This window comes from Pseudorca crassidens, chromosome 2 (genome assembly GCF_039906515.1).
Source record: "Pseudorca crassidens isolate mPseCra1 chromosome 2, mPseCra1.hap1, whole genome shotgun sequence".
Taxonomy (NCBI): Eukaryota; Metazoa; Chordata; class Mammalia; order Artiodactyla; family Delphinidae; genus Pseudorca; species Pseudorca crassidens.
Genome location: NC_090297.1, coordinates 129884395 through 129906657, shown reverse-complemented (window position 1 = coordinate 129906657; position 22263 = coordinate 129884395). Strand labels below are relative to the sequence as shown.

At 35.6% G+C, this 22263-nt stretch overlaps 1 protein-coding gene across 6 annotated transcripts in view; it reads right to left on the bottom strand.

The window, feature by feature from the left end:
* RABGAP1L (RAB GTPase activating protein 1 like) overlaps window positions 1–22263 on the bottom strand; it is a 687421-nt gene that overhangs the window by 225547 nt on the left and 439611 nt on the right. For all 6 annotated transcript variants that reach the window (XM_067728697.1, XM_067728698.1, XM_067728699.1 and 3 more), the window contains 2 exons: window positions 12410–12535; window positions 10114–10257 (listed from right to left, as the gene is read on the bottom strand). In XM_067728697.1, the coding sequence (XP_067584798.1) occupies window positions 10114–10257; window positions 12410–12535 (270 nt within the window). The remainder of the gene's footprint in view (window positions 1–10113; window positions 10258–12409; window positions 12536–22263) is intronic.

Here is a 22263-nt window from a genome sequence, read left to right as displayed (position 1 = left end):
ATTATTCCTCACAAAGAAGAGCAAAGTGGGCTATATTACTAGGACATGGACAAGAAGCAAAATGTCAAGTAGACTTCTAAAAAAAATAAGAGCTTCTGAAAACCCTGGTGAGACAATCCAAAAAGCAGGAGACCAGAATGTTCCACTATGCCTCTTTTTTTAACCAATGCAATCAGCAATTCTAGTAGTGGTAGGTGGTTATTTTATGTCTAGATATGATTGCTCTGGGTAAATAATGTAAAGGTCAAATCATTGTTTGGTTAAAAATGCCCAACAATGGATGCTGATGGTAAAGTACCTGAAAAGGGAAGCTAGAAAAGAATCCCAGGAACATCAGAAGAAGCCATTTCATGATGAAAATTCTGTTAGATCATAGAAGGAGCAACTGAGATACAAGGTCAACAAATTCTTGGACTGAGAGACCTCAACCAATGTTGAGAAGCGATAAGACTCCAATCTGTAAATGAGAGTAGATAATGGGGATTTCTTGAGAGAGGCAAAGATCACTGGTCTATTTGCTATAGAAATGGACAAGAATAATCAGACTATCAAAAAAACTATTTCTAATTGGCCAACTATATGAGGAAGATGAAGGGCAGCAGTCTGTTTGGAGAAGGTAAGAAGTGTGACAGGGATGTAAAAATTTTAGGGAAGTGTGTGGCCCAGAATTACTCCCCAGAAAAGCCTGCCAGTATCCTGTCCTCAAATATTTGAGACTTAAAAAGGGAAACCTTAAAGTTTATCAGCAAAAATTGAGTATGAATAAAACTGAATGGTAAGGGTAAGGAACTACTCTCCAAAAAAAGGTCTCATTTCCAATCTACTTCCAGCTGACACTGTATGATAGAGTTTCATCTCTACTGTACAATCTAAATAATTTATAAATCAGAGACTGTTGTTATGAATAATAGCAATGGAGGTCTTTAAACTAGTATTAGTTAGAAGATGCTTTCACAATCCAATTTCCACACAATGGGAAGCATTCAAATACTTTATATTGCTTTGCAGATAATTATTAAAATAATTTACATAGACTGAAGTTACATGCTGCCTTTACTCAAAACCCTACTTGAAAAACTATATCATGAAAATGATTTGGAACACTGCTACCACTTCAACCCTGAGGACCATAATTTTTAAGATTATGCTCTATATTAAAACTGTGCTACTCTTCATTCTAATTAAATAAATATCTACAGCTGAATAATACATTTTCGAGTTGTAATTTTGAGATTGATAATACAATTTTGAGAATAAATATGTATTTAATAAATATTTATCAAATGCCAAATTTCAAAGCAGTTAACACTAATAATTTCAATCCATGAAGTATATGCACTTAGAAATGTTTTGTTTTTCCAGATCCACCAGTGACCCTTCTCCGAAAATCTGCTTCCATGCAGAGTTCCTGTTGAGTGGGCTGTAGGTCATGTGACTCCCCCCAAGGCTAACCCTTATCACAGAATATTGGACAAGAGATGGACAACTAGCCTAAGGTGACCCATACCTTTGACCCATGACTATGGAGGCTTATTTAAAATATGAGCCGGACCAATTAGGTTATCCCTCAAGAGTTTTATCTTAAAAATATAAGGAGCTTGCCAAGAGCTGTTGATCCAACAGCTGTTGATCCTAGAGCTGAAAGGTAATGGCAGACGTTTCTGAGATATTTTAGGCCCTGTACAAAGCTACAAAGATGTAGGTCATGAAAGAAGGGAGAACATCCAATTCATAAACAGAGAGAGACCAATACAGATGAGTGCCTGGAGTTTCTGTGACACCTGTCCTTCCTGAGGTCTACTTGCTCATCTTTTCCTGGGTTCCCTCTATATTTATAATAAACCCCCACTGTACTTGAGCTACTATGTCTGGATTTCTGTTTCTTAAAATTTCTTAACTAAAAGAGAAGGAATTCCTAAATATATTAACTTATTTTTTTTCTCTTAAGAATCAAGGGCACAGTTATTTTTCAGCCCATAGGATTTCATAAAAACATCTACATGAGGACAATAAAAATCATTTTGTCCATTAATTCTTCATTCCTACTTTCCTTCAACAGATATTTCCTGTGTGTCTACAAGTTGACTAGGTATACAGTAGGACACGAAACAGACATGGCTTCTCTTTTCAGAAATGTATAATCTAGTAGAAGAAATAGGTATTTGAAAAGTAATACACAGTAAATAAATAAATAACCACCAACTACAGGGTGCTACCAGAGAAGGTAAAAGGACGCACTACTTAAGAATGGGTGATCAGGGAAAACTTCTTAGAGGAAGAAACATTTAAACTTAGACCTGAAGGAGTAAGCCAGGTAGAATGAAGAACACACTGTAGGCAGAAGGGAAAGGCTACACAGACATTTTCAACCTGAAAAGATCGTAAGTGTTTCGGAAGCTAAAAGGCCAGGGTTGGATATACAGTGAGTAAGGGGAAGACTGACCCAGGGACACCACTGTGGAGGAAGGAAGAGTAAGATTACAGACCAAGGGAAACAATTCAAGTTTTATTTAGTGGGAAATCACTGAAGCATTTTCAGCAGAGGGGTTACATGACCTGATCTGGGTTTTATGAAAATTTCTCTGGATGCTGTGGAGAATAATGGGATAAAAGAAGGTCAAGTGGTAAGATGAGTTAGGAGGTTACTGAATAGGACATGATACTGAGGAGAAGACACATTTTGCTTTCAAAAAATATTTTGGAAGTGGACTTGATAAACCAGTGAGTACAGTAATATTTTCCAAATATGTTCAATTGGAAATTGCTCAGAGATACATATATACATAGCATACATATAGACATACATGGGAATGATAAACACTGAATGGTTCCTCTGAGGAAGGCAAAAGGCGGGAGGTGTGATCAGGAAGAGATAATAATATACAAAGCTAACATTGTTGGTATTGTTTTATGTCTTAACCAGAGAGGTAGACACAGGAGTTCACTGTATGTCTTTATGATTTTTTGGTATGTTTAATTTTTTTATTATTATTTTTTAAACTTTTATTTTATATTGGAGTATAGTTGATTCACAATGTTGTGTTAGTTTTAAGTGTACAGCAAAGTGATTCAGTTATGCATAAACATATATCTACTCTTTTTCAGCTTCTTTTCCTATATAGGTTAATACAGGATAGTGAGTAGACTTCCCTGTGTTATACAGTAGGTCCTTGTTGGTTATCTATTTTATATATAGTAGTATGTGCATGTTAATCACAAAATCCTAATTTATCCCTCCCCCCGCCACCTTTCCCCTTCGGTAACCATAAGTTTGTTTTCTATGTCTGTGGGTCTATTTTAAATATTTAATCATAAAAATAATAGACTATGTTTAGTTATTTTATTCAATCCATGTATATACAGTTTAACTGTTATGAGTGTTTCTGCCACCAAAAATACTACAAAGTAACTTTAGTTATTCCAATTTATGATGAACTGAAAGATTTTTATTGGAAAAAAATCTGTCACCCCACAACTTTAAGTCAGTGATCTTTGCTCTGATTATGAGAACTAAACACTCAACAACTAAATACTATGGGTTACTGAACAGGTTCAAGGTATATAAAGTCTTTGTGAGTCTGATTTTATTGCAGCAAAACACCACTTCTATTTTTAGCAGTAAATATGCAGCTGTATTTTAAAGTACTAGGTTTAACATGCTTATTCCCCCATTGATCATCTTTCATAATTATTCCACCCTCTATATTTCTTATTTAAAAATTGACCTTAAATGTTCCCAGGGGCACCAAAACCTGCTTCTGGAAAAACACTGCAGAGAATTTGTAATCCAAGCACTTCCAGAACAAAGCATGTAACAGTAACATTCCCCATTCACTCCACAGCATCATCTGTCTCCAAGATGCTCCCTGAAGCATGGAAGCTACACAACCAGCCATCCTTCCCTCTCACTACTACCTTAAATGAAAACATGTAATCAATAAAACTTACCCCAGATTCTCCATCAGCACATCCTGTTTTCTCTACTTTGAAATCTGTCCAGAGTTCAACCACTTTTCACTACCTCCACTGCCACTGCTTGGTCCAAACACCACAGATTACCTCAATTGTCTCTAACTGGTCTCCCACTTCTCCCTTCAAATTCTCCCCACATCTTTTTTCAACAATGTAACCTGAGTTCAGGATAAAACATATATCAGAGCATGTCATTCCTATACTCAACCTCTCCAGTGGTTTCCCATCTCAGTCCAGTAAAACGTAAATTCTCTACCATGGTCAAAAGACCCTGTTAAGATCTGCCATATTTCTCTTCTTTCCTTTATCTTTCTCCATAGCGTTTAACACCTCTGATATACTGTATATTCTACTTAGTCATTTGTTTATTGTCTGCCTTTTCCACAAGGATAAAAACTTAATGAGGGCAAGAGTTTTATCTGTTTTTTATTTACTGTTGTATCCCTGAACTTGAATGGTGCCAAGCATTAGTAGGAGTTCAATAAACATTTGTTGAATAAATGAATATTCCTCTCAAAGTCACAAGAAGCACAGATAGTCGTTCTGCCATTTTTTAACGAGGTTTCTGCCTCTTTCTGTAATGTCAAAATTAACAAAAACACAAGAAAGAGCTGTTAAGACAACTGATGTGAGAACCATAAAGACCCTAGTAGGTAGGAAAGATATTAGCAGCCAGAAACGAGATTTTAGAGTTTTTTCTAGTCCTGAGGATTTCTACTGATAAGTAAAACATTAAAATAGCCTCTACAGTATTTATTGGTTAGTCAAAGCATTTTTTTCCTCTCTTGTGACCAATTACTATTCTTAAAGTTTCAGAAAATTTTATGTTTATGTTCTTAATCTTCCTTATATCAGCCCATTGTGATGTGCTTTAAATTCAATGTATTACTTGATAAAGGTGTTAATGCTACTGTAGTAATCATAGTGCAATACATAAATGTATCAAACTAACATGTTGTGATACACTGTGATACAAGCTTACACAATGTTATATGTCAACTATATCTCAATTAAACATTCAATGTATCACTATTTGAGGGAGGAAAATGGGGGCAAAGAGTAAAGATATTACACAATGAATCTATTCTTCAGATAACAGCTTTAGAAAACTGCTTTGAAAGGGGGATTATACTTGGTGGTATTCAATCAGATATCCCGTACTGTCATTTCTTTTCTCATCACCCTAAGAAGAAAGGAGAGGCAGGAAATATACTCCAATTTGAAGGGTCAATAATTTCCTTAAATTTCATGAAATACCAAGTTACTATATAAAGCTGAATATATTTGATACTCTAAAACCTGAACTATCTGGGAAGAGTCAACTTTAAACAGCTGTCAGTTATCTTGTCAAGACTAAAAGAAACACTGTTTTCCTTATGTCTTTTGAAAGAAGGTGGAAGAAAAAACACTTTTGGAGGACTACTTGAATCACTATAGTCAATAAGAAATAGAATAAAACTTCTATTAAGGTCAATGGCTAAATTTTTGGTTTTAGCAAAGAAGCGCCTCAACTGGGGGGAAAACAAAGGTGGTTAGAAAGGTAATAACGAACCAACAGCTAGTTAACCCTCTCTTAAGAATCCCTAAAGTTGGTTGTTAATTGAATAAATTGAGAAGCAACTAAAAGGACTATACAGGTGGATGGAGCAGAATGGAAGGTAATATTATTAAGTAAATATTTATTACGTAGCAGACAGAGTGATAGACACTTTATATCCATAATTGCATTTAATCCTTAAAATAAACCCAGGAGCTAAGTATTGTTAGCTTCATTTTACAGAGAAGAAAACTAAGACATATATTGGTAAAGTAATGTGAAGAAAGTGATACAGGAAGGGTTAACTAAAAAGCCAAATACCTCAACGCCAATGTTAAGCTGTCTCTATGTTGCTTCTTCTATAACTGAATACATTGCTGAATTTTCCACATCAGGGTAACTGCCCTCATATAAGCACAAAAGTGATTTGGGTCTTAGATCCAGCTCTTAGTTCCCATCTGTACGCAACTTCAGAGATTAAGTGAATGACTTCAATCACCAAATGAGATTCATTTTGCTCCATGTTCATGAACACTAATCTGATCTAGGACCTGCCATCTACAAAAAAAAAAAATAGAAAACAAAAAATCTGCCCCTGATCACAAGGAAGACTTTTACTGAATAAAAACAACACAAAAGGCGATGCTCAAAATACTTTGGAAAGCTGTTTGGTAGCATCTACAAAACCTTAGCTTACATATGCCCTAACCCAGAAATTTCACTCCTAGACGTGTACCCACTGAAATGGGTACACGGGCTTCCCTTGTGGCGCAGTGGTTGAGAGTCCGCCTGCCGATGCAGGGGGCACGGGGTCGTGCCCCGGTCCGGGAAGATCCCACATGCCGCGGAACGGCTGGGCCTGTGAGCCATGGCCGCTGAGCCTGCGCGTCCGGAGCCTGTGCTCCGCAACGGGAGAGGCCACAACAGTGAGAGGCCCGCATACCGCAAAAATAAAAAATTAAAAAAGTAAAGAAATGCGTACACATGTTTACCAAAAGACAAGTCCAAGAATGTTCATAGCAACACTATTCATAATAGCCCTAATCGGGAAACGATCCAAACGCCCATCAACAATAGAATGGAAGAACAAATAAATTGTAGCATATTCACAAAATTGAAATAAACCATGCCTAGATGCACTATATGGATGAGTCTCACAAACATAATGATGAAAAAGAGTTCATATTGTATGATGCCATTTACATAAAGTTCAAAACCAATTAACACTAATCTAGGTGTTAAAAGTCAGGATAGTGATCACTCTTCAGAGGAGTAGTGACTGAGGGGAGGAGGGCTTATGAAATGCAGGTAATGTTCTTTTTCTTTTATCTGGGTACTTGCTACATTAGTATGTTCGGTTTGTTAAAAATCAGCATGTTTTACACTAATTTTTGCACATTTTCTTTTATTCTGTTATATTTAAATAAAAGGTTCTTTAAAAACCAATGTTTTATTCTTGGGGGATTAACAGCATAGCATTTACACTGTAATTAATACTTTTAGCCTTCTTCTTATCCCTCCATATAAACAGAGACAGATAATAAACATAGGAGGCTTTGTTCTTTAAAAAGAATTTTTTTTCATTTCAATTTTGGGCTAAATGTCAATTTACAGAGTTCCATTCATCTCAATATAAGAAAATGTATTTTCAACTCTAGTTTCAAATCCTGTTGCAATCCATCTTCACCAAACAAAAGAATTAACCCTAGTCACCGCATATTTAGCTTTAAGTAAATATTTTAAATAAAACTACCGATAACTAGTTCTTGATTCCAACTGCATTGTCAAAGTCTACTAAAATTCTTCCCTTTTCTGCTACTTCATTAACTTCATATTCTTAACCTCAGAATGAATGAAGAAATCCTTAAAAACATTTAACTTAGGAAAACATGAAATGAGGATATACTTTCTAAGAGTAAAATTTCAAGCTCAATGACTTTCTCATTTTGCAATAGGATCTTTGCGCAAAATATTCTGCAGACCAATACATTTTTTTTGTCAGAATAATGAACTTTGAAAAATCAACACTTTTTCCATCTAAGAATTTCCAAGCCTTCCATTTGTAACTCAATATTAATTCATAACCATCAAGATTTAAATTGTTTTCTTTAAAAAGAGAGAATAGGACGAAAACAAATACCTATGGATGATTCTATTTAAGACTATGTTTCCATTTCTTCTTTTGGAATATTTTATCACACATGAAAGAATAGCCTTGATATAAATATTTTATTAACCACAAGGAGGAAAGGGGCAAAGAGAAAACACAGACAAGCAGGAAATAAAAGTTTATCTAAAAGTTTCCTTTGCAAATTAATCCTCTGACAAAGATGACTTAGTGGAAAGAACAAATATCCTGAAGCACACTACAATACTGCTCCCAATAAACTTTATTTTGAAAGGCTATTTACTTTGTTAAGGGATGTTATCATTTATTTCCTTGGTTACCATGATGCTGTGATTACAACCTACTCCGTTTTGGAAAGCTATGCAACTTCCTTAAAAAGCTGCAGCGTACAGGTTTAAGGGAATAAAAAGTAACATCTATGATGCTCTTACTAATTTTAATGAGCATTAAGAGCTTTCAAACACTGTGATTATGAATCGCAGCTGACAACTGATGAGAAGGCTTATAAATTTACTTTTCTTTTCCTTACCATAAATGTTGCTAATTTTTTTTAGCAACTGATATTAGAAATTCAAATATCTTCAAGACGAAATTTCCTGAGGAATTATGAATCTGGGTTCCAGAAGACCCGTGGACAGTGCTCCAGTGTCAGGTATGGCACCATTCAGGTAGAGACAATTTTACAAAGTCACTATTCCAGTGTTACTACTTTACCAAAAGTGACCAAGAAATCCAATTTAACTGGTATGATTAAGCATATTCATTTCATTCTCTTTTCTATAATGAACACCACCGAACCTACTCTGAAGTTAGATAATATCAGCAAAAAACATGAAGCAATGATAATAAGCATTTGCAATCTCTTACTATATATAAAGATAAAACTGTTAAAATGTCATGCCCCCACTTTTTCCTATTTTTATAAATACCATGAAATACTGAACTCAGATCAGTGTGCAATAAGTAAGACCTATAAATATTTATCAAAACTAACTTTTAGTATCACCTTGTTTTAAGATTACAGAACTCAATGAGTTTGGTTTTACTTTCAAAGAATATTAAACTAAATTAGAGGAGTCAGAACTGTTCACCACACCCATTTGGATAATCAGGCAAAGTAGAGTTTTTAGTACAAATGTCCAGTTTGCTTTGTGCATACTGTGATCACACCATTTTGACTTTGAATAAGGTTTTAGCTCCTAATTTTGCATTCTTCCTTTAGGTTTAATTTAAATAGGCATTTTAGGAACTAATTTGTAAGTAAGACAAATAGAATTAATGTGTCATCAGTCAGGTACTCTGGCTGTTATAATATTCAGAATTCGGGAACATATTCTGTGTCTCTCAGTGAGTCACTCAACTCTTCTTTATCAAAATATATTACAAATGTTTTAAAATCTTACATGTTTACAAAATGCTCTGCACCCTTCATATGTTGTGCTTCTGCCAGCTAACCCTTGAAGAGCAAAACCCAGCTGTGCTTGCATGTCAGATGGTTACTGCAGTAAGTAGGCTGAAAAGTAACAGTTATGCTTTATATAGCTTATACGTTTTTATCTTTTTTAACCTTATTTTTATAATGAAATTTCTAGTTCCTGGGGTGATTAAAATGGTTAGACTTTTCTTCTAAGAAAGAAGAAACTTTGTGTTAAAAAATATTGTAATATAAAACTGTCTAAATTATATTAAGTTTACACTTTTGATTACTCCAGCTTTTTACATTAAGACAGTTATATTTTTATATACATTTATATTCCTAATAAAAAAGTTTTTCTTATCCAGCAACGTTTTCATCACCGCGAAGACAAACATTTTGATGGGCAGTAAACGATGTATGTGTGTGTAATATTACTTACATCTTTAAAAGAGTAAAGTAAATAAATACAGCCATCTAAGGAACTAAAAACAATAAAGGAAACAAATATAGATACCTAAGGAATTCTGCAAACTGATTTTTGAAATAGTCTACTGTCTAAACATATAATTATATGATATAGAAGCTTTAGTTGATCACTTCTCAATTGTCTGGTAGGAGTCTCAAACAACACACAGGAAGAGATATGAATTGAGAACTTAATTACCATAAAATTTTCATTTATATTCACTCTTGGAGTATAATTACATTACCATTAAAAACACACCTGATTCTAATTTCACATATTTAACTTTAAAGGTCCTTGGTATTAGTAATGCATAATTACACAGATATAGGCTTATTGTGAATTTAATGAGACAAATTTAATTACCTCATTTTAATTTGTAGAAATTATATATGCCTAACATTTTCATTTCTCACAAATAATAAAATTACAATTAAAGTAGTCTTTACTAAAAATTCAAATAGAACTTTTTGGTCAGTACTTATGGCTTAATGTTCTTTTTTAAGGTAAAAAGAAAATGAAGAAAATTGTTAATCATGTTACGTAGAAACTATTTTCTATTTTGACTTAAATATGAGAGATGGGAGTCACTCTACCTCACAAAGCAGTAAGTCAATGATGTGGAAGACCATGCAGAGTGGGAACTTGGCAGTAAAAAGAGTGAGAAACCACTGGGATGCATACATATGAGCTTCCAGGTTCAGATCAGAAAAATGGCCGTGCAGGTCCGGTAACTGCTCCTGAAAGTCAAAGTGGAAAATTGTGGGGGGAGGAACACTGAAGACGCCTCATTTCCTGCCACAACTGCGATTTATGACAAGCTTGCTACGATCACTCTCAATTTACTACAGCATTTGTTGACTTTTATATAACTACATAGAAGTGATGATAGGAGATGAGAACTGGGCATATGACAGAGAACAAGAAAGACATGTTATGAACAAATAACAAAGATCAACTCTTGCTCACTTGACTGTTCCTGTTTCTTGGGAAATGCTTGCTCTGACAGAACACCTGTGGTCTAGTGAGTATCAGGACTCCACAGTCAAGTCACAGTACTCCATTCAGGGTTGAACTCCTAACTAGCCAAAAAAGAAATGTATCTTTTCTTTGAAGACCATTTAATAGAAACATCATCTGGGTTCTATGATATTACTTCAGTACATTATGGTACTGAAGCCCAAAACATAACCGTACTTTTAACAGTCTATCTTCAACATATTAAAAATTACAAAGTACAGAAATTGTACAAGTATATAATGTATAAAATTGGATGTCTCCTGGGAAAAATACTGGGAAAAAGAGGAAAAACCCTCTTTTTCCCCAATTTATACAAGTAAATGCTTTTCAAAAGCATGAAAGGCAAAGTATAAAGCATTAGCATAGCTATTCCCATAACTGAAAGACAAAGGCAAAGATATTTAAAAGCCCACTTTAGTTTTGTTTTCATAAACAGACCACAGAAATAAAATTTTTGTACAAGATGCTCTTTGAAAAACACCCCAATGTACCCATCAGGTACTTTTAATGGGGTATTGAAGTGGTCATTCAGTTAACAGACAAAAGTGCTAACAGAAAATGTATTTGGGTTTCTTCATAGTACCATGAACATGCTATTCATTTATCAGGTACTTTTATTTGACTCTCAAAGCTCTTAAGAATACTGACCTTTGAAAAAATATGAACTTTTAAAAATGAAAGGTAAATGAAAGATAAAAAATGTGAAGAATCCCAAATATTTACTTGGAAGAATTAAATCTCTAAAAAAGAGCCCATTGCTTGTACTGTCCATAGTTACCAGATTCTTCTACACAGTCTTTTTCCCCCTCAATGCCCATTTGTCATTGTGCTTACAGTTCTTTTGACATCCTCCTCCCCCTTTATTTCTTCTTCACATTTCAGGTCTTCTACCCTCCTATATTCCCTTCTCCTAATACAGCTGTCCTTAACCTCACTGCAAACTCTGTGCCTTCCACTTCCCTGTTCTAGTCTTTGTCTCCTACTGGCTTCACTTCCCCCTTAGACACCTATTGATCTCCTGACAAGTCATGTCAATAAGCTCCTACCAGTATCCTCTACTGCCAAATCCCAGTAACCTTCCTCCCCAACCACTTTACTTTTCCCCAATATGGAATCAATTCAATCATGTATTTTCTTCACATTTCTCTTAGATTCCCAATACCTCTTATAGAGAAAGCCATATAAACATGTTGCATAGACCCATTACAAATTTAAGATTTACAACCTCAGGTGGAATTTCAAAGCTACTCAGTAATTCCTTTAACAGCACTAGACAATAATTTTGTCCTTGCTCACAATCTTTTTTATGACAGATATATAAAAGAATACCTGTTTCTCATACATATAATTTACACATATACATTATGAAATAGTTAACAACATTGTTTGAGATCTGGAAATTACAGAGGAAAAAATTTAAAGTATGTCCCTACACTACAATATTTTAGGTGGTTTTTAATTTCATCAATATCTTTCTGTCTCTTTAAAGTGTTCTCTACATGTGGACCTAAATATGGTACTGGTGCTAATTAACACTGAGAAAAATCTTATGTATTTCAGCTTTTATTATGTAAATATCTTCATTTATTTACAAATAATACTAGGAAATCTCTTTACTGACTTAATTCACCATATTCGCACTTCAAAGCGTATTAAGTTGAATATTTTAAATGGAAGACTATTTTTATAAATGGTCAAGTAGTTAAATAAATATTTTATGATATTAAGACCACTGTAGATATTGGTCAGAAACCAAATCCATTTACCTTTTCTGTAACTTTCCATTAGATTTTCATAAACCATTATTTTTTCAATTTTATTGGACTTTCCCTATAAGTCCCTGAGTGATAAAAGTTCCTAATGTTTATTTACCTGCATTAGTCTCTCCAACTGATAGAACTTGCAGTGAAGATCTTCAAAGTTGTTTTTGTAGAGGTCTCGTAAACCATAGTCATACATGATTTTCACCAAAACACAGAATGCTTGTTCCTCTGGCATCTACAGGAAAACATATACATACAGAACATGACTGAGTGGCATTTGACCAGAAGGTCAGAAACATTCCTTCACGTTATTAGTCCCCTGTATTAGTGGTTGAAGGCCACTAGTGAATGAAATTCTCCAGAGCCAGCTTTCTGCAGTGACACAGGTAAAATCTGTGTTCCAAGTTTCAAGCTTCCCTACTTGAGATGAATTTCCCTCTTTTGCTAATTTTAATCACCTTGTCATTTACTCTTAAGCCATCTTAAAAATAGGTAATACAGTAAGATGATGTAAAAATTCAAAACAATTTAAAAGTATATAAAGGTTAAAAAAAGTCTCACTCCTCTCTATCCCTATATCCACTAATCCCTGTATCTGTCCCCCCAACCTCTTTTGCATAATCTCATAACTACTCAATAATTTCTCATATAACCTGCCAGTGTTTCTTTATGCAAATAAAAGATTTACATTTATTTTACTTTTTCCCTTTCCTATATAAAAGATAGCATTCTAAATACATTGCTATGCACCTTGCTTTTCTCCCTCAATAATTTCCCAAAAGAGGGATTGCTGAGTCAAAGGATAAAATGCATTTTTAATTTTGATAGATAGTATGATACTGTCCTCCCAGAATCTTGACGTTGCTATTTTTCTGTCTATAAAAAGGTCTTCAGCTGTTTCAGAAGCTTAGGAGCTTCTCTCATTAAGATTTAAATGACAAATAAAATCTGATATACCTTCCCAGATACTTTTATCTGAACAGAGAATAAAATCTGAAATCAAAAGAACCGATCTCTAAATTATGGTATCAATAAGCTGAAAGAATTTAGAGAGGGACATATTCAATATTTTAGAATTTGTACCAAGCAAACAGAAAAAGTTGTTCTTACTCAAGGTCCTAGGATGTAACTATTATGTAAACATTTACTTTAAATGTCACTTCTTTGAAAGTCTGACCTTGGCTGATTTCGGTATTTGACACATTTGTTAGACCAACTTCCTGCCTGAATAATTGAATCAAGTAGAGTTCTGTTTACCCACTTAGAAATGTAACTGTTTATTTAAGTTCCTATACAAACTGACCACTTCTGTTTGCTACTATAAACCATGAAATATGTAAATTAGTTAAATAAAATCTCCTAAAGTTAAATAAGTACAGTTAGCCGTTGTCATTTTGCTTCTCTAAATATTTGCTTATTTCTTTTTTACCTATGAGTTGGTGGCCTTGGCTTTGACCCCAGCTGTTCAAGTCAGCAGACATTTTTCAGTTTTTATGCAGTTATTTAGAACGTAAGCACACTGTATTTTTTACCCCTTTAGCAATTCTGTCATTGAAGCTTCAAGTGACACTAATGTGCACATGAACAGTCTACAATACTTCTCTTACTACCAAGTTATAAGCCTCTTTGTCTTCTCCCTGATCTCTACTAAAATGGCTATACAAAAATGCTGCCCGTAAGATAACTGTAACCAGCCCTAGAGAAACTAGTTCACTCAACTTTTCCCTCTTCCTAAGTAAGTGATGATTAGTTGAATATACAAGGTATAAAAGGGATTAACCTTTATTTCCTTGAATGTGGTGAGACCATTAAAACAAAAGTTTAAACACCCTTCAGCATTCATACATGCAGTCACTGAACATATAAGATGCATGTACCGTTTGTTCTAGGCCCTGGATACAGAGGTAAAAGTAGAGTGCCTTCCCAAAGGACAAGGAAATAGGCAACTCTACTTGAGTCTGATAGACACAGAAGTCGTGGAGTAGGGGAGGATGGGAGTGTGGAAGAGGTGTTAGATGTCACTACAGTTACAGTGCAAATAGAGGGATGGCCGGATACAAGCTTTATCAGGATAAACTATTTAAGAAAATGACAAATAGACATAAATTTCTGCTTTGCTTTTAGATATGGAGCTTAAATTTATTCATATTCATTCAGTCACACTCATTCTCTCTCCCTCTCTCCCGGCACCCATCTCTGTCTCTCTCTCTTGGTCCCCTTCCCCTCTCCCTCCACCACCTTCCCCATTCAACTGTCTGTCTCTCACACATATACAAACAATATATTTAATAAATGTTCTTTAAAAACAAAAGCATTTGAAAGTTTGAACTTGATTCCTAAAAATAAAACTGACAATCCCAGCCTATTTCTAAAAGTATATCTATATTTTGGGTGGGGGGCAGCCTTGGAGTTAGTATCCTTCAGGTCTAGCTTCAGCAATATAGCCAAGGTTTTGATTTTTAGTTAGTTCATGTGTTACATGGAAACAGTAGACTAAACCTACAAAATACCAGTCCAGGTGAGTAGAATCAAAACTGACTATCTGTGAAGACTAAGGTCAGATATAATAAGCTCTTATGGGATCTCAGATACTACCTCAACATGAAAGTGACTAAAAATGAATCCCTGTGAAAACAGAAAAATGGTTGCTAACAAAATGAGTGAGAAAGTAATGGGAAATAGTTATAATCCTTTGGAAAGTGGAAATTCAACCTTCTCTTTCTGGTTTAAAGATGAAATGGGATCTATTTAGCATGTTTAATTAAGCTTCCCTTGGTATTTCTCTTTCTTCAATTAATGTATTCATTATTACTAGCAGCAAGCAGGGTGAGCACACCAAATTAGCAAAAATGTCAAAGATTTTAAAAATGAGAATATCTAAACATGTATAAAATATAGCTAGACAACAAATACCGATTGACATTTACACTGCAGAGAAAAAAGGAAGTTCACACATAGACTTATAATGGTGTTTTGCTTTGAAGGATAAGACAATGCATGTTTTTGAAATACACCTCAGTGAAGTGTCAATAACAGGGAGTGAAGGCTGAGCCTAGATTGATGATATTGTAAAACATAAGATATATGATAAAAACATACTTTGGAAATTATAAACAATAATCACTGGTGGCTACTAATGACTTCAATGATGGCAGAAAAACTTACAACAATAAATTATAGCTTTGTTAATGCAAATAAATATAATACTAATAATTATAATAATAAGTTGGGTAACAGGGACCTAGCTGTAACGTTAGCAGTAGTTGGCCATCACCATAACTCATCAAATATAGAAAATAAATAAACTGGAGTTGAGAAGCAATGCTCAACAACACACCATTATATGCTACTTCCATCAAATAAAACAGACATAAACAGACTAAAAAGTATAGATAACAGTTAAATGTGGCAAAATAATTAGTATTTACCACTTTCTGTTTTTAATATATGTAATTGTAAGTTTATATCATTTAATTTTTCCCAGCTTTATTGAGCTATAATTGACATACAACATTGTGTAAGTTTAAGGTGTACAAAGTGATGATTTTACTTATTTATATATACATATATCACCTCACATAGTTACGATTTTTGTTTTTTATGGTGAGAATTTTTGTCTTTTTTTGTGGTAAGCAATTTTCAAATATACAATACAGTACTGTCAACTACAGTTACTATGCTGTACATTACATCCCCTGAACTTATTAATCTAATAACTGGAAGTTTGTACTCTTTCACCACACTCACCCATTTCCCACATTTCCCACACCTGGCGACCATCAACCTCCTCTTTGTCTTTTTTTGTTTTTTTAAATCTTGTGGCCACGCCACAGGGCCTGTGGGATCTTAGTTCCCCTACCAGTGAGCGAACCCATGCCCCCTGCAGTGGAAGCATGCAGTCAACCATTGGACCACCAGGGAAGTCCCAACCATCAACAAACGTTTTTAGTTTCCACATATAAGTGAGATCATACATGTCTTTCTCTGACTGACTTACTTCACTTAGCATAAAGCCCTCAAGGTTCATCCATGTTGTCACAAATAACAGAATTTCCTTTTTTATGGCTAAATAGTATTCCCCTATATGTATATACCACATTTTCTTTATCCATCCATCACTCAATAGACACTTAGATTGTTTCCATGTGTCACTATTGCCAACTAATGCTGCAATGAATGTGGGGTGAAGACATCTCTTTGAGTTAGTGTCTTTGTTTCCTTTGAATAAATACTCAGAAGTGGAATTGCTGGATCAAATGGTAGTTCTATTTTTGACTCTTTGAGGAACCTCCATACTGTTTTCCACAGCAGCTGCACCAATTCACATTCCCACCAACAGTGCACAAGGGATCCCTATTCTCCATATCCTCCCAACACTTGTTAATTCTTGTCTTTTTGATGATAGCTATTCTAACAGGTGTAAGATGATATTCTGTTGTGGTTTTAATTTGCACTTCACTAATGATTGGTGATATTGAGCACTTTTTCATGTACCTGATGGCCATCTGTACGTCCAGAAAAAGTTTTCAACCTTTCACCATTGAGTATGTTAGCTGCTGGCTTGTCATATATGGCCTTTATTATGTTGAGGTACGTGCCATCTATACCCAGTATGTTGACAGCTTTTCTCACGCATGGATGTTGAATTTTGTCAAATGCTTTTCTGCATCTATTGAGATGATTATGTGATTTTATTAATGTGATACATAACTTTTATGACTTGCATATGTTGAACCATCCTTGCATCCCAGGGATGAATCCCATTTGATCATGGAATACGATCCTTTTAATGTGTTGGTCAATTTAGTTTGCCAGTATTTTGTTGAGAACTTTTGAATGTCATCAGGGATGTTGGCTTACAGTTTTCTTTTCTTGTAGTATCCTTCTCTGGTTTTGGTATCAGGGTAAAGCTTGCCTTGTAAAATGAGTTTGGGAGTTTTCCCTCCTTTTCAATTTTTCTGGAAGAGTTTGAGAAAGATTGGTACTAATGCTTCTTAAAATGTTTGGTTTTAATGTTTGGTAGTATGCACCAGTGAAACCATCTTGTCCCAGGCTTTTATTTGTTGGGGGAGTTTTGATTCTTGAAAAATCATCTCCTTACTTGTTACTGGTCTATTCAGATTTTCTATTTCTTGAGTCTTGTGTGTTTCTAGAAATTTATTCATTTTTTCTAGGTTATCCAATTTGTTGGTGTATAATTTTTCACAGTAGTCTCTTACGATCCTTTGTATTTCTGAGGTATCAGCTGCAATGTCTCCTATTTTTAAATAATTTTATTTATTTGCACCCTCTTTTTTTTTTAGTTAATCTAGCTAAAAGTATATAATTTTGCTTATCTTTTCAAAGAATCAACTCAGTTTTGTCAATCTTTCCCATTGTTTTTCTATTCTCTACTTTATTTATTTGTCTTATAGTCTTTATTATTTCCTTCCTTCTACTAACTTTGGTCTTAGTCTGTACTACTTTTTCCAGTTCCTTGAGGTGTAAAGTTAGGTTGTTCATTTGAGATATTTCTCTTTTCCTGATGTATGCATTTGTCACTATAAGATTCCCTCTTAAAACTCCTTTTGCTGCCTCCTATAAGTTTTGATATGTTGTGTTTCTATTTTCACTTGTCTCAAGATTTTTTTTTTTTTTCTGCGACACGTGGGCCTCTCACTGTTGTGGCCTCTCCCGTTGCGGAGCACAGGCTCCGGTCGCGCAGGCTCAGCGGCCATGGCTCACGGGCCCAGCTGCTCTGTGGCATGTGGGATCTTCCCAGACCGGGGCACGAACCCATGTGCCCTGCATCGGCAGGCGGACTCTCAACCACTGCGCCACCAGGGGAGCCCAAGATATATATTTTTTAATTTCTCTTTTTTCATCCATTGTATGTTCAGGAGTGTGTTTTTAATTTGCACACATTTGTGAATTTTCCAGCTTTCGTCCTGTTATTAGCTTCTAGTTTCATAACACTGTGGTTGTAAAAGATACTTTATATAACTTCTATCTCAAATTTGTTGAGACTTTTTCTGTGACCTAACACGTGATCTATCCTAGAAAATGTTCCATGTGTGCTTGAGAAGAATGTGTTGCTGCTGGTGGATGGCCTGTTCTGTGTATATGTTAGGTCTATTTGGTCTACAGTACTGCTAAAATCTGCTGTTTCTGTATTGATTCTCTGCCTGGATATCTATCCATTGTTGACAGTGGGGTACTGAAGTACCCAAATATTACTGTATTGCTATTTATTTCTTCTTTTAGTTATGTTTCTATTTGCTTTATATATTTAGGTGCTCTGAACATACAGGTGAGTGCATACAAATTTTATAATTTGTTATATCTTCTTGATGGTTTGACTCCTTTATCATTATACAACTTTCTTCTTCTGTTTTGAACATTTTTACCTTAAAGTCTATTTTGTCTGATATAAGCATATAGCTACCTCTACTTTCTTTTGGTTATCACTTACTTGAAATATCTTTTTCTACCCCTTCACTCTCAGTCTATGTGTGTCCTTAAAGCTAAAGTGAGACTCTTTAGGCAGTATACCATTAGATCCTGTTTCTTTTTTTCCTTTGTCCAGTCAGCCATTCCACATCTTCTGATTAAATAATTTATCCATTTAAAGTATTATTGATAGATAAGGACTCGCTATTAACATTTTGTTAATTGTGTTCTTTTTTGTAAATCCTTTGCTCCTTGCTTCCGCTCTTACAGTCTTCCTTTGTGATTTGATGATTCTTTGTAATGGTATGCTTTGATTCTCTTTTCTTTGGTGAATCTACTGTCGGTTTTTGCTTTATGGTTAACAAGAGTCTTACATAAAACATCTTATAGTTATAACATCCTATTTTAGGTTGATAACAACTTAACTTTGATAGCATACAAAAACTTCATACTTTTATTTCTTCCCACCTCACACTTTGTTACTGATGTTACAATTTACATCTTTTTTATATATATTGTGATAAAAATTGCTGTAGTTGAGGTTATTTTTAATACACTTGTTTTGTAACTTTTTTTTTTTTTTGCGGTATGTGGGCCTCTCACTGTTGTGGCCTCTCCCATTGCAGAGCACAGGCTCCGGACGCGCAGGCTCAGCAGCCATGGCTCATGGGCCTAGCCACTCCGCAGCATGTGGGATCTTCCTGGACCGGGGCACGAACCCGTGTCCCCTGCATCGGCAGGCGGATTCTCAACCACTGCGCCACCAGGGAAGCCCATGTTTTGTAACTTTTTAAAAAGAGTTGTAAATGAATTATGTACTACCATTATGTATTAGAGAATCTGACTTTAACTGTGTATTTACCATTACCAGTGAATTTTACACATTCATGTTTTTATGATGTTAATCAGCATCCTTTTATTTCAGCTTGAAGAATGCCCTTTAGTATTTCCTGAAAGGCAGGTCTAGTGATGATCAACTCCCTCAGCTTTTGTTTGTTTGGGAAAGTCTTTATCTCTATTTCATTTACAAAGGACAGCTTTACCAGGTATAGTATTCTTGGTTGACAGTTTTTTTCTTTCACTATTTTGAATATATCATCCCACTTCTTCCTGGCCTACAGTGTTTCTATTGAGAAACTAAACAGTCTTATGACTCTGTAAACAGTCTTATATATGATGAGTAGCTTTTCTCTTGCTGCATTCAAAATTCTTTGTCTTCAATTTCTGGCAATTTAAATATAATGTGTCTTGGTGCAGCCCTTTTCAGATTCTAACCACTGAGGTCTTTTGGGCCTCATAAATCTGGAAGTTCATTCTCCCCCTAAGTTTGGGAAGTTTTCATCCATTATTGCTTTAAATAGATTTCTGTCCCCTTCTCTTTCTCTTTTATTTCTAGGATTCCCATAATGTATAGATTGTTTAATTTGATAGTATCCGATAAGTCTTTCTCCACTTTTTTTCTTTTTGTTCCTCTGACTTGTAATTTCAAATGACCTACCTTCTAGTTCACTAATTCTTTCTTATGTTTGGCTGAGTGTGTTGTAGCTCTCTATTGAAGTCATCAGTTCTGTCATTGTATTTTTCAGATCTAGGATTTCTATCTGTTTGACATTTCTATTGTTTTGTTGAACTTGTTTTTTTCATCACTGCTTTCCTAACTTCATTTAGTTGTCTGTGTGTCCTTGTAGTTCACCAAACTTCTTTTAGAGGATTATTCTGAATTCTCTGTCAGATAGTTCATAGATCTCTATTTCTTTAGAGTCAGTTATTTGATCTTTATTAGTTTCCTTTGGTAATGTCATGTTTACCTGATTCTGCATGATCCTTGATCCTCTGCATTGCTATCTGCACATTTGAGTAAGCAGTCTCCCTCTTACAGACATTACAGGTTTGCTGTGGCATGGAAAGACCTTCACCAGTTAGCTCAGTTTGGAATAATGCTGGTAGCATCCATGGGAAAAAGCAGGACTTGATCTCAAAGTCTTTAGTTGGGAGAGGCCACTGTTCATGCTCTGAGGTTGGGGTAGGGAGTGGTGGTGACACTGGGTTGGCTCTGTGGTTAGGTGGGCCTGCTGGCTGGGATCCACATACAATCAGGGCCATTGGGTGAACTCGCTGATTGGGTGGGGCTGCTGGCTGTGCTCCATGGTCAGATTGGCCACTAGCGGGGCTCTGCAATCACCTCTGGATAGGCAAGTTCACAGGCTATGTTCCCTGGCAGGGTCTACCATTGGGTAGACTCTATAATTAGGAAGAGCTATGGGCTGAGTTCTGCAATAGGTCCTGGTTGGATGAGGTATCAGGTTGTGCTCCCCACCAGATGGTGCCACTGGCTGGACTCTGTTTAGGTGGGGCCACAGGCTGTGCTTCGAAGTTGGGCAGGACCACAGGCTTGGCTTCATGGTCAGATAGGCTGTTGGCTGTGTTCCACTGTTGGGCAAGATAACAGAATGGGCTCTCTGATCAAGAAGGGCTTCCAGCTATATCACACAGCTGGGTGGGGCTAAAGACTTCGCTGTGTGGTCAGGTAGGGTTACTATCCAGGCTCCTTGACTAGATGAGGCCACAGGCTGTGTTTAGCAATTAGGCAGGACTGTAGGCTGGGCTTCATGGCTTGATGGTACTATAGGCTGGGCTCTGAGGCTGCCCAGGGTGACTCTTCAGGCTACCTGGTTATGCAGGGGCAGAGGCTATGCCTAACAGTTGGGCAGGGCTGCTACCTTGGCTTTCTGACTGAGAAGGGCTGTAAGATGGGATCTGCAGCTGCTCTGGTTCTCTGGACAAACTTCCTAGAAAGTCAGGACTGAAGCCTAAACTGGCAATTGTGTGGGGTCTGTGAATTTGCGTCCCTGCCTGGGCAGGGCAGTAGAACAGGCTCTACAGCCATTATGCCCCACTGACAGAGGATCTAAATCCAGCAGAACTGCCAAAAGCCTGGACTTAATCCCCTGGCTGCACTCTTTTTGTGCCAGATACAAAATAAGACTCTACACTTATAATACAAGGTATTCAATATTCATAAAAACCCTAGAAGGATGATAATATTATTTTCACTTTATATTATAAATGAAGAAACTGAAGCTCAGGAAACTTGCCCAAGGTCATGTAACTTGAAAGGTATTAAACCACAATTCAAATTCATAGTTGTGCTTTTTACTATCCTTTGAAGGAGTTCAGCTTTGAAAGGGCAAAGAAACCTAAGAGAGCTAAATGGGAGGATCAAAAGAGGATTTTTTTTTTAAGGTAAAATGTCTTGAGTATATTTATAGGACACAAAGGGAAGATGCTGGGTAATGGCTCCAAAGCACTGATGCAAGAATTAACAGAGAACAGGAAAACCTCTTGGATTTATAAGGAAAAAGTGATTTGGGAATACAGAAGGGCTTATTTAAAATATACTAAAACTCTTATTGTAAAGAATCACTATAAGATAACGTGATGTATCTGTCTAGCATCCCATCTCCCTATCATCTGATGTCAAAATCTCCTTTCTTTTAGGAAAACCATTCCATTTTTCAGGAGGAGTTGATCCAG